The sequence below is a fragment of the Alligator mississippiensis genome, chromosome 7 (genome assembly GCF_030867095.1).
Source record: "Alligator mississippiensis isolate rAllMis1 chromosome 7, rAllMis1, whole genome shotgun sequence".
NCBI lineage: Eukaryota > Metazoa > Chordata > Crocodylia > Alligatoridae > Alligator > Alligator mississippiensis.
This window is the reverse complement of record NC_081830.1, coordinates 20,463,393-20,477,089: the sequence shown is the minus strand read 5'-3', so window position 1 is coordinate 20,477,089 and position 13,697 is coordinate 20,463,393. Positions and strand designations below refer to the sequence as shown.

General features: G+C 43.8%; 1 protein-coding gene across 1 annotated transcript in view; it reads right to left on the bottom strand.

Annotated features, from left to right (window-relative positions):
* UNC5D (unc-5 netrin receptor D) overlaps positions 1 to 13,697 on the bottom strand; it is a 350,696-nt gene that overhangs the window by 189,590 nt on the left and 147,409 nt on the right. Inside the window, exon 2 of the mRNA XM_059730699.1 lies at positions 1,758 to 1,976. Within this exon, the coding sequence (XP_059586682.1) occupies positions 1,758 to 1,976 (219 nt within the window). The remainder of the gene's footprint in view (positions 1 to 1,757; positions 1,977 to 13,697) is intronic.

Sequence of the window (13,697 nt, the reverse complement as noted above, 5' to 3'; positions counted from 1 at the left end):
TTTCTTTCTTTTTTTTTTTTAATGTTACTTTATTTTATTTTATTTTGCTATTAATCCAAGGCTTCGAAAACATAATTGCCGTGTTCAGAAGTCAGATTTCCATTAACCATATGGAAGAAAAACATCTACGGACGACATTTCTTCTATATTGATTCAGAAATGCCTTTCAAAGTAAAGGTTATGCCTATTAAATTCTTTTCAAAAAAGGTAACTGTAAAAATTAAAATTCATCCAGAATAGCATTAACCAAAAGCCTTTAGTATATAATCTCTTCAGAATCTGTCACTTATGTGTGAATACCAAACACCACTGTCACTTAAGGATATGTAACTTCATTTTAAATGACATTTCTCCCCCCACAAAAGGAATTTCTTATACCGAGAGAGAGGATGTTATACTCACACTCGTATTTCCAAGGCATGGAGTTGCCTAGCAATCTTAGAATTTAAAAAAAGGAGGAAGGCAATAACAAAACCGAATTGTGAAATTACAAGAGGGTGCAGCATTAAATTGGTTTGCAATACTTATCAAGATGCCTCTAAATGAGAAAGGATATAGAATGTGCTGGGAGCATGATAAAATCTGCTGATCATTTTTCACCATTCTCTCCTCTTTTCACTCGCCCGCTCTTCAGATATACACATTCACAGAATTGTCCCACTTAACTTCATTAGCTGCCAAATATCCATCACAGAAAAAAAAAAGCATTCAAGCCATGCAGTCTAGGGTACTGCCTCAGCTTTCAAATCTTCATTCCAGCTACTTAAGTTATAAACAGATGTCATCTTTGGAGCTTCATCAGCTGTGCTGTGCTGTCCAGGTACAGCTGATCTACTTCATTGGTGTTTATATACATTGCACAGGACCATGGTGCTGCAGGATCAGGTTCCTGAAGCCCTAGGGATAGGTGTGATTTGTGGTGCAGACAGCTAGGGTCATTGTCCTGCAGGATCAGGCCCCTGAAGTGCCGGGAGTAGCAGAGGTGTGACCCCATGGGATAAAGGTTCCAGGTGCTGCACCCCAACCCAGGGTGCATGTCTGCAAGTAAGGGAACACACATGGAGGTGAGTGTGGCAGTATGATACATGTGTCATGTGAATCCCTTGCAGGAAGACTCCCAGGGTGCATGTTTACAAGCAGATGCATGTTCCAGGATCAGAGGCATGAAGTCCCAGGCTTCCTGTGTTCCCACGCCATAAGCAAACCGCTCTCCGCCAGAAAAGTGCGGCAAAAAGGATTACTACTAATTGCTGTGGCCACCATTTTGGGCATTTGTAGTGTGACACCATGAACATCTGCTTGGCAGCACAGGGATCGTGATGTCTGTTTGCAGCCTTGGGGTCAAGGAATTATGTGAAAGCACATTTCCCCTTATTTTATTTGATGCTGCAGATACTTTAGATGAAATGCCTAGAATGATTACTCCCTATCAAACCACTCAGCCACTCCCTTTTTCAGGGCCCATCCCTGCTCCTAGTGAAACGAACTGCATCAATAGGCGCTTAACTGAAGACCTAGTTAGAGCTTTACAATTAAGCTGTATTCTTTTTCTACCCCGTGTGTTGCTTTCCCTTTCTGTCTTTTCAAGGTGCTACTTCCAAGCTATCCAGAACCTCTATTCTTTATTTTTCCCTTCCGAAGTTGTCTCTCTGCCTTCAATTGCCTCCTCTCATTTCCATTTCATATTTTGGTGTTAGGCAGTGTTTTCAGGATATAATTTAATATGAACACATCAGTCCCATAAGGCAGTTCCTTACCTGTAGTTTCATCCATGCTTTCCTCAGAGATATGCTCATTTTGGTGGACCCATTCACCATTGCACTTGAAGAAAATCTGCATAGCTGGCATGGCTTTGCAACGCAAGACAATGGGATTGCTTTTAATAATGTATGCATCATCTGGTTCCTCCATAAAATGAGGTAATGTTCCAGGAGCAGATGGGATAGACTCAGGAAGGGCTTCACTGTTGTCATTTCCTGAAAACAAGAGGAAAAAAAAAATCATTTTAGATACTGGACTGAATAGGTAGGGCCAATAATTTATATCCTAGACTACAAGTACAAATCTGGATTAATTTAATTCTCTGACCAGTATCTTATCACCATCTCTTATATTATGGTAACATTGAAAGGCTTTCTAATTCTTGAAGGCAGCGTCTGTTCCTTACAAACTAAAAATAATCAAGACTACTGGATCATTGGACCAATGCTGCATCATTATTCCTAATTTTACAGGTGAGAAACCAAAGCACAGAGAAATTAAATGATCTGTTCAAGGTCACAAAGGAAGCCTGGGGAAGGACTAAAAATCAAACCCTTATTCTCTTGGGTCTCAGCCCAATGCCTTAACATCAAAACCTTCCTACTTCTCAAAAGCTGAATTTAATTTCCTTTAGACAGTTGGTGTAGATTAACAAGGGATCAGTGTTAGCCACAGAGTTATCTATTGATATGAATTATGCTATTTTAAACACTCCAGGACTGGAATAGGAAAACAGATTCCTCAAACCAACTGAGAAGAATCTTGACACATTTTCAGACTGATTCCATTCATTAAGGTCCTTTTAGGTAGCCCAGACACAGAGAAAGCTTGCATAGCTGCTTTCATAGTCCTGGAATTGACAATTTGTTCAGAAAAGTGCCGAGTGCCTTCATCTTCCAGTAGTCAACAGGACCCCAGGGTACAGCACACCTTGAGAGAACTAGATCATTTATCATCTGCACCCTCACATTCAAAACAGCCAACCACATGTGCAAGTCTGTCAGGGGGAAAACAGAAGTGATGCAATGCAAGCTTGTCATTTATGGCAACTCTTTTGATAAAGTCCTGGCCTCACTAGATTTAATGGTAAAACTCACTGATTTCAGTCGTAGGAGCAGGATTTGGCTCTAATGGCAAGGGATAGACATTATGCATAAACCAGTATATGTGATAGGAAACTGGTTCAAATCCATAACAGAAGTTCGGTGCATGTAAATTGCTTTCCAAATGTCCGAAACCAGTTTAAGATAAACCTGGATGGATGTAGCATCAGACTTAACTGATTTAGGTTAAATCCATTTATTGAACTTCTGTCTCAGATCCCCTCCAGATTCAAATTAACTCACAGACCCCCAGCATCCCAGGATGCTTTGCATCTCTTCTGCAAGCCCCCCGCCCCCAGGGTAGGCAGGCTAGCCTTGACCCAAGCTGTCTGTTCCAGCTGAGCAGGAAGGCATGCTTTAGCATGCCTCAGCTTCTGGACTGGGCTACTGCAGGCATGTGGCTGCATTTCCAGAATCACAAGTGAATGTCGTTTACTTGCTTATTGGTTCAATCTGTGCAACTTAGACTAACCTGCAAAGATTGAATCAGTTCAGCCTCAGGCTTTTTGACTGTCTGTACTTAGCCAGTGAGTTTATTTCAATAGTTCAGGAGCTTTGTGAGAGAATTCAGAGACAAAAATAAGCCAGGAGGGACCAATTTAGAAAGGAAGATTAAAAAGGACCACACATATAGAGCATGGCTCAATGATAATAAGGAAGGATGTAGTTTACAGGCAGCGAGATGCCTCAGTGAGATATATGTGACCTAAGTAAAAATAATAAGATTCAGATTAGATGAAAGGTAAACTATGATTAACTAGAATTACATTTTTTAAAAAAACACATAGATTGGATCATGGAATAATGAGAACATGGTGGCCACATTTATTACAGATTCACAGAAGTTTAGGGCTGGAAGGGACCTTGTGAGATCATCAGGTCCAGCCCTCTGCAAAGACAACTCAATCAAAAAAAAGCACAAGATTTTTGCATGGATTTGAAGCATGATTTATAGCATGTTCACAATGTACTTAATAAAATATTCCATCATTCCTAGCATTTTATTACTGATCACTTATGCCAATTTCCATCTGGTCAATCTTCAATAAAAACCACATCCCTGCAGGCTTTATTAAATCCATGCATTAGAGGAAATAACTAACATTTTATAACATTTTATATAGGCATGGAAACCTCACGATCCCTTTCAACATCTGATTATTTCGCCAAGGAACACATCTTCACATTTGGGAGAAAACGGCAAATAACCTGATGAGTATTGTTTAGCTGCAGTTCTGGTCAAGCTATTAAAATAAACTCATTCTATGTTAGTAGGTTACATCGTCAAGTCTTACTAGCTTTGTTACTGTATTCACATTTGGGGTGAGATGTGAGAAGGGCAAAATCTCATTGACCATTTCCCCACTTTCACTGATATTATTGTGGGGCCAGGATTACAGCCTATATCTTCTACCTACATGCTAGTTAGTGTGTTACTCAGAAGAAATCAATAAAAAGTGATAGATTTTATCATAAAGCAAAAACTTGGACAGTTTATCTCCTTTTGTTCTAACCAGTGATGTATCATGCCAAATTAGGACTCTCTCTGTTTTGTTACTGACATCCTTGCATCCAAATCACCTCATTCATGGCTTAATTAAGTGAACTATAAACCATTGTATGGTCCTTGTAACAGGGGGCCTTCCCAGGGCCGATTAGGAGTAGGCCTGCCTGCCTGCTCATGGGCTAACTGCCTGCGCCTTTCTCTCCTGCCATGCCTTTTGTTCAATAATTGGTGTCTTAATTAGGCAGGAGGCTGCCCACTAGGCCTGTGTGAAGCAGCTAGTATTCGCTTCGGATTTGGTCGATTTGTAGCAGAAAGCCCCTTTTCCTCTTGCCTGCAGTTGCTCTCCCCTCCTTGGATATGTTTTTCCTCTTCTACCTTTTCTTCCTTCCTCTTTCTTTCACTTTAAGATAAGGAATTGTGTTTTAAAATTTGTATGTGTGCATTTTGTATCTCCCCATGTATTTTGGTATTTTTATCTATTTGTGTGCCATGGCATTTGTAGCTTATATTTTATACTCCTCACCTTTCAATTTTCAACTATAAATGTGTTTAGTAACAATGTTAACAAGGGCAGGAGTCAAACTGCCACTTCCCTGTATCAGGCTGGCCCCTGAAAGAGTGAGTGAATCAGTGATTGAATGTGTAACACTGTAGCAGCAGACAACAATTAACACCTAAGGAAACTGCAGATCAACCAACAGAAGAACTCAATAGAGGACAATGTAACAACCAGGAAATCTCTAAACGTCACTGATCAAGGGCTAGAAGCCCTGGCGTGAGTTAATCAACACTGGGGACCAAGTTTGGGGCTGAATATCTCCAAATCGACCACTCCCAGAGCCCTATTCAAAATTTAACAACAGACTCCCAAACCTGCATGTACATGCGGACGACCTCTGGGGCTGACAGATGCCATCCAGTAGCCACCGAGGGGGGAAGTCCCACGAGGGTCAACAACCCCATGATTGGGCAAACCTGAAAACTGGGGAGTCACCAAAGTCTGCCAAGGACAGATAAAAAGCAGTGAAAAGTGACCCTCAGGGGCACCCTCTTGATCTCCAACTTGACCAGCACCCGACCTGTCCAGCCAGAAGGACCAGCCAGCGACCCCCTTCTGGAAGATAACACCATACTGAAAGAAGCCTCGACGGCAGACTCCAGCGCTTGTAGGATAGGTATACCTGACGGGAAAGAGGGAAAGGGGCCAGGAGGCTTCCTTGGCTGACCAGAGAAATCCAGGGCAGCCTGCAGACTAAAAGGGGAGCATATAAAAAGTGGAAACGGGGAGAGATTAACAAAGAGGAGTATACCTCCTCTGCTCGCACTTGTAGAGAGGCAGTTAGATGGGCCAAAGCTACCATGGAGCTGAGGATGGCATCCCAAGTAAAGTATAACAAAAAAATGTTTTTTAGAGATATAGAGAGTAAAAGGAAGGCCCAGGGTGGAATAGGACCTCTACTACATGGGCAGAAGCAATTGGTGACGGACGGGGGGACAAGGTTGAACTCCTTAACAAGTACTTTGCCTCAGTGTTCATAAGTGAGGGGCAAGACAAGGCTCTCACTGGGATTGTAGAGAGGCAGCAGCAAGGCACCAGACTGCCATGCATAGACCCTGAGATGGTGCACAGTCACTTGGAGGAACTGGATGCCTTTAAGTCGGCAGGCCCAGATGAGCTCCATCTGAGGGTACTGAAGGCATTGGCTGACGTCATTGCACAGCCACTGGCGGTAATATTTGAACACTCGTGGCGCACGGGCCAGGTCCCGGAGGACTGGAAAAGGGCCAATGTGGTCCCCATTTTCAAGAAGGGGAGGAAGGAGGACCCAGGCAACTATAGGCCAGTCAGTCTCACCTCCATCCTAGGCAACGTCTTCGAAAAAATTATCAAGGCTCACATTTGCGAGAGCCCGGTAGGAAAAACTATGCTGAGGGGAAACCAGCACGGGTTCGTAGCAGGTAGATCATGCCTGACTAATCTAATCTCTTTTTATGACCAGGTTACAAAACGCCTGGACGCAGGAGTAGGGGTTGATGTCGTATACTTAGACTTCAGGAAGGCCTTCAATACGGTATTCCACCCCATACTGGTGAACAAGTTAAGAGGCTGTGACTTGGAAGACTACACAGTCTGGTGGGTGGCGAATTGGCTAGAGGGTCACACCCAGAGAGTTGTAGTGGATGGGTCGGTATCGACCTGGAAGGGTGGGGGCAGTGGGGTCCCGCAGGGCTCAGTCCTTGGACCGATACTCTTCAATATCTTCATCAGCAACTTGGACGAGGGAGTGAAGTGTACTCTGTCCAAGTTTGCGGATGACACAAAGCTGTGGGGAGAAGTGGACACGCTGGAGGGCAGGGAACAACTACAAGCAGACCTGGACAGGTTGGACATGTGGGCAGAAAACAACAGAATGCAATTCAACAAGGAGAAATGCAAAGTGCTGCACCCAGGGAGGAAAAATGTCCAGCACACCTACAGCCTAGGGAATGACCTGCTGGGTGGCACGGAAGTGGAAAGGGATCTTGGAGTCCTAGCGGACTCCAAGATGAACATGAGTCGGCAGTGTGACGAAGCCATCAGAAAAGCTAATGGCACGTTATTGTGCATCAGCAGATGGATGATGAACAGATCCAAGGAGGTGATAATTCCCCTCTATCGGGCACTGGTCAGACCGCAGTTGGAGTACTGCGTGCAGTTTTGGGCGCCACACTTCAAGAGGGATGTGGATAACCTGGAGAGGGTCCAGAGAAGGGCCACTCGTATGGTTAAGGGCTTGCAGGCCAAGCCCTACGAGGAGAGACTGGGGCACCTGGACCTTTTCAGCCTCCGCAAGAGAAGGTTAAGAGGTGACCTTGTGGCTGCCTATAAGTTCATCACGGGGGCACAGAAGGGAATTGGTGAGGTTTTATTCACCAGGGCGCCCCCGGGGGTTACAAGAAATAATGGCCACAAGCTAGCAGAGAGCAGATTTAGGCTGGACATTAGGAAGAACTTCTTCACAGTTAGAGTGGCCAAGGTCTGGAACGGGTTCCCGAGGGAGGTGATGCTCTCCCCTACCCTGGGGGTCTTCAAGAGGAGGTTGGATATGCATCTAGCTGGGGTCATCTAAACCCAGCACGCTTTCCTGCCTGTGCAGGGGGTCGGACTCGATGATCTATTGAGGTCCCTTCCGACCCTAGCATCTATGAATCTATGACTTTTGTAGCTTGCTACTGTGTGTGCGTGTGTGTGTGTGTGTGGGGGGGGACCAGCCCCAAGGTTTATGATTTAACTTCATTACAGTGCTTCAATCCGCCTAAAAAACCAGAATTTTAAGGATCCCGAGTTGAACATTTGTAACTAACAGATTCAGGGGACAGTGATTCAATTTAGTGATTCGAATTACTGTCCCAAATTTGATTCAGAGATTTGGGAGCTGCTGAATCAGCCAAATCTCCAAACCACACAGGCTCCATCCCCTGCCCACTCTCAATGGCTTCCTCCCAGTTCCTGGCTCTTTGGGGAAAAAAAAGCCTGCACTGAACAGCTGCTGCCAGGGGTGGGGTGATCTCTGCTGCCCCTCACTGCCCCATGCCACGTGGGGGCATCTATCACAAGCCCCCCAACCCCCACCTGCTCTCCCATCCCCCCCATAGGTTGCCCCACCTGCCCTAGCTCCCGGCCCTTTAAAAAAAATAACAAAAAACCTCAGACTCCCCAGCTCCTGCCCCGCAGGGGGGTGATCCCCACTGCTCCCTACTGCCCCATGAGGGCCTCTGCCATAAGCCCCCAGAAGTCTGGAGGCACTGCAGCAGCTGGTGAGCCCAGGGTTTTGGATTTTTTTTAAAGGACTGGGAGCTGGGGCAGGCGAGGCAGCAATGGGGGGGCTGGGAGAGCAGGTGGGGGGTGGGGGGCTTGTGGCAGAGCCCCCCATGCAGTGTGGGGCAGTGGGTATCATCCCCCCTACCTGGTAGCACCTGGTGAGTGAGGGCTTTTTCTTAAACCAGGAGCTGGGACAAATGAGGCAGCCACGGGCAAGGGGGCTGTGACAGCGGGCAGGGGTAACTCAGGGGGACTGGGGGACCAGGCAGGGGATGGCGCCTTTCGTGGGTCCCCCCGTGGTCCCCTCTCCCCTCCTCCAGTCTCTCCTCCCCTGACCCCTACTTACCAACATGGAGTCCAGGTCCAGCTCCATGCTGCAGCCAGCGGGGACTGCCCAAATCGCCGAAACTCTCTGAATCTTTTCCAAATCAGTTCAGAGAGCTTTTAATTGGTCCCCTTATTCAATTCAGATTTGGAGATTCAGCCACCAAATTGGGCTGAATCTCCTCTGAATTGAATCAGCACCCAAAGCTTTCCACAGCCCTACTGCTCATTCCCTGCCCCAATGCCAGGGGATGCTATCTGTGGCTCTGAAAACTCCCCTTCACCACAGCCCATGCCTCGCAGATGGCAGGCACATGATGGCATCATAGCCTACACCACAACTGGTGCTCCAGGGTCTCACAGGGACTTGCACTCCCTCCCTGGAGTAGCAGGTCATTGTGCTTAACCTCTAGGTCTTTCTTTCAACCCACACTTAGCCTCCTTGCAGAAGAGGACTTATTGGAGTCAGAACTTGCCCCTAATTCTTTGGCCAAGGTCCCTACTCAGCCACCAGGAGCCCCACCAGGCCACTCATCCCCAGTAGGGTGCAGTTATAAGTCATGCTCAGGGCCAAGAGCCAGATGTCCCATGCAGCTCAGCCAGGCGATGTTTCTGCCAGGGCTGGCAGGAGCAAACTGCAGCCTTTATATGCCTAGTGCTCAAAATGGCTGCCTCCTCAGGCATCTGGCTGCTGCCTGTTTCCTGCCCTTAAAGTGGCCAGCACCCAAAGGTGCACTGTCACAGTCCTACAGAATGACAACTACAAGACCATGAAATACATGCCATCACCAGCAGAATGGGGACATACAACTTCCACAGAAATCATTTTGCTTATTACCTGATGTTGGTTTTATTCAAGAAAAGACTTTAGGCATCAACATTAGATTATATGTTTGCAAAAAGCTATGCTACTTTATGCTACGCTACAACGACAAGGAAATCATCCTGTGCACCCTTCCCCAGCTCACTCACAGATAGATTTTGGAAGATTTTTTGCCTACCATAGCAGCACAACTGCTAGAAAGCACTGCTGTGCCACATTTAAGCATCCAAGGCCTGATGCTACAAATTTTACCTGACAAGAGTTAACCCATTTACTTCTCTAAGGGCTTCTATAATCCTTAGCCTATGTAAGCAAGATAATGCATTACCATATAGTATACGAGGTTAGGATAGAAAGCAAATTGGTGTCTCTGAGCTCCCATCTTCTCAAAGAAATTCACTAAGGAACTATGTTCCTTCCTCTTTTTTGTATATGAAGATGCTACTCTTCTCCATATGGTTACCTAATTAGACAGGGACTGCATTCACACCCACTTAATGTGTTAGAAATAACCAGAGTTTTACATATAAAATATTTAACATGATTTACGATACTTAAAACTTGCTTTACTGGCCCCATTAGCACCCTCAAACAGAAGAATCACTTGGTGGTGCTTCAGACATATATTAAAATAGAAATATTTTTATATTCCCCTATTAACATGCTGCCCTTGCACTTCCATGTCAGGCCCTAACCCTAATTAAGATAACATTTCCTGGTGAGTACACTGCAAAATCTCCAATGAGTATATGAAACACTGGCAACGGTTCCCAAGGATTGGAACAGGTTGTATGGCAGGCTGAACAAGTGCTCTTGTTTTCTCGGTCACTGCTGCAGCACAAATCTAGCAATGAATTTTTTATAGGAGCTCGTTCTGATGTGCCCTTTTTAACTTTTACTGACCCTAAGAAAGGAAGGCTATATTAAGAAATGAGAAATATGCCTCTTTGTTTACTCTCAATAATTTGGCCTGTTTTTCTTACTCTTTTTCTTCTGGCCCTCATCCTTACCATGTCTTTCATTTCTCCTCTCACCGACCAATAATCCTGCACTTATTGCCTTTGTTTGTTTCCATTATTTAATATACCCCTTCTGTATCTCAGCCTGTAGCTCCCAACTGTATCTGATGAACGTGTTATTTCAAATGTTTTGTTCGGCTGAAATAGAATGGGTTTGCACAGCAATCATTCATAAAGCACCTGGAAGTGCTTTACAAGAATTAAGTGTCACAGCTCAGGGTGAACGAGATCACACTATGATACTGGTGCTGGCATTGTAAGATTTCACGTTCCATCCTTCCAAAACTTTACATAGCAAGCGAATGTCTTGAAAGAGAACAATAGATATCAAGCCTAAATCAGTAAAAACTTGGTGCTTTGAGGCACTAGCACGGCCACGAGCTTCTATTCATTTATAAAATTAAAGAGCTTTCCACAATCAAATTTTCATTCTTTACAGCCTCACGACCAGTAACATAAGGTTGGAAGGGACTTCAAAGGTCATCTAGTCCACTCCTCCACCTCTCTCTCTCCCCTTCCCCTTCTCCTTCCACATGCATAGATACAAAATTCATTGCTCCTAAACCCTGTCAGAGAGCTCCTAAACCCTCCTATATTCAACCTCTTCTTCAAAACTGCAGTGAAAGAGATTTCACAACTAACTACATGCGATCTCTACAGGCAACTGATATTGTCCAATACAGCTTTCATTACCTACACAACCCAGGTAAATTAGAAAATCACACACTGGGTTTTTTTTCCCAGTGGCCTGCCATTTCAGCATCTTACATACAGTTATACAGACACGTATACAGTTATACAGACCTTTTCTTTTCCAGGTAAAGTAGGTACGAGACTAGATTCTTTTGTCTACTAAACCACTATAGATCTGGGCAAACTCCATTTAACTCACTGGAGTTACTTCAGACTCCCATTAGTGCCAGTAAAATCAGAACATGGCCCTTTATTTCTACCTTCAGAGAGCCATTACTGAACTACTGGCATTGCTCTGCCCAGAATGCCATTTTCAAAATGACGGGCCATTTCCGAGAGACCTCAGCAAGAATAGGTCTACTGATTTCAAATTCCATCCCCTTGCTCACTTCTCATCTCGAATCTGTGTATATCAGATCCCATGCAAGAGAATCATATAAGCTTCATTGGAGGGTAAAATTATGGGAGCAGTGTGATTCAAGCAAGCACGATTTGGCCCCAAATGTTACTTCACATTAAAGACCTAAACAATTCAGCTACTGCAATCAATACAAAAAAAACAAGACTAGACAGATTATCAGGTGTTTCAACTCTCTGTAAAAATAATTTAGAAGTACACAATTGAAACAGGAAAATACATCTGGCTTGCCATATTCTATGTCTTGCAACTCACCTCCTTTTCTGATCATCTGAATTGACTGCCCCCCATTGTTCCAGAGGCAGAAGCTCTGATCCCAGACAGCTATTACTTGAGTCTAATGTAAATATACTGTGTGTGTAACTGTGTATGCACACGCATGTGCATGAGCACATACCATAAATATTTAAGTTAACAGTAGCCTTCAGCAACCCTGTCGTAGTTGGTGCTCCATTTTACTTATAGTGAGCAAGCATAAAGGAAGACAAATACCTATAGCAAAGAGCTGACAGTCTGAGGCTCAGACACTGCCTGCTTTCAGCCAGCTGGAACAACTTACAGGGTCGGGACTCACAAATCACTTTTAGAAGGCTATATTTTATGTTTTACACAATGTAAATACACACGTTTCTCAAGATCAATAAAATAATGTTCTAGTTGAGGTCGCTGGAACACTTTTGCCCAGAAGAAGCCCTTTCTAAACTTAATTTATTAATTTAATATTTCCTTATTTAACTAATTGCTTCTTTTTTTCTTTTTTTTTTTTTTTTAATTAAACAGCTTTTTTGCACAACAACTTACTTCCTAATTCATCTGAAGCCTCCTGGAACTTTGGAAGAGTTTTGTTTTCAAATTATTATTGCTTTTCATTTATCACTGTCAGTTTTCAAGATTTAGGCCATACATAGCTATAGAAAAATAGTTGTTTTAATGCAACAATGAATGACAGCAGACCAAACAATCAAACACAATGCTTGTATTTTTCATTCTTGGAAAATTACCTTTCAGGAAATGCTTTGTGTTTTATGTTCTGCACATTAATACAACAGGGACTTGAAATCTTTTTATAACAATAAACAGAAAATCTTTTTTTTGATAAGAGAAACAAAAATGAAGAAAGAGAAATCGAAAAAGAGGAGTTAGAAACAAACACTACATTATTTTATGAAATAAGTATGTTGCTATTAGTTGTCAGGCCATGTTTTAAAATCTTGATAACAGTAACAGATGTAAATCCCTTAGAATTTAACATCTAAGGAAGTTATGCTTTCAAAATTATACTGAAAGCTCTAAGTGATCCATTTTAACTCGAAAGAAAAAAAACCTGATCGTTCACAGATTTCTGAAGGTGGGTAGAATATTTTTAAATGAAGAACTGCAAAGGTCCTGTGTTTAAAAGACAAATTAAAATAAAAAATAATATATTCCCAGACAAGGGAAACTATTTGAATTAAATAAATACACATACTAATCTCATTGTACTTAATGCTGTGTAAGTCCCTCTCAGAATGTTATAGATTTCATTTCACAGGTTTATCTGACCAGGATGCTTTTTTGCCACCATTTACATAACCAGATACTACCAAACACTATCTACTACCTTGCAGATCATCCCCAAGCTGGATGCCCTCAAGGCTTCTGTGTTTGAATCCCAACACACTCTTAAGCTCCCTAGTTACAGGTAGACTGAAGTGTTCCCCAGTGTCTTGGTTTCCTGGCTTCTTCCCTCCTCCACATGTCTTCTCTTCTGAATCATGAAGTCTCTCTCTCCCCCTCCTCCATCCAATCATTCCCTTTTTGTACCTCTGAACTAAGCTTCTGCTCCATCCTAGCATTGTCCCAGGTTATTTGCTCTGCTCTTTTGGGATTTGACACTCTTCAAACCTTGCAAAGAAATTGGAGAAAATTGGTATCCCCCAGACTTCAATCATCCCAGTATTTTCTCCGGGCCTTGTCTGTTCATTAATTAATAATACTTAACAACTGTCTCTTCCATAGGCAGACTTATAGGAACTGCTCCTTTCATGGGCAACTGGTGCCTCCTGAGTCTGCGGGGGGGAGGAGGGGGGCACCAGATCACCAACCGGGGGGGGGGGGGGTCCTCCAGCTGCTGATCGCCAACTGTAGTGGGGGGGATCGGCGGCACTTCCAGTTTTACAGCTGGCACTTCCAGGGGGAGCACAGCCAATCTCAGGAGGTGCACGTACACACACAAGCACCCACTACGCATTGCCAATGACTCCTTTA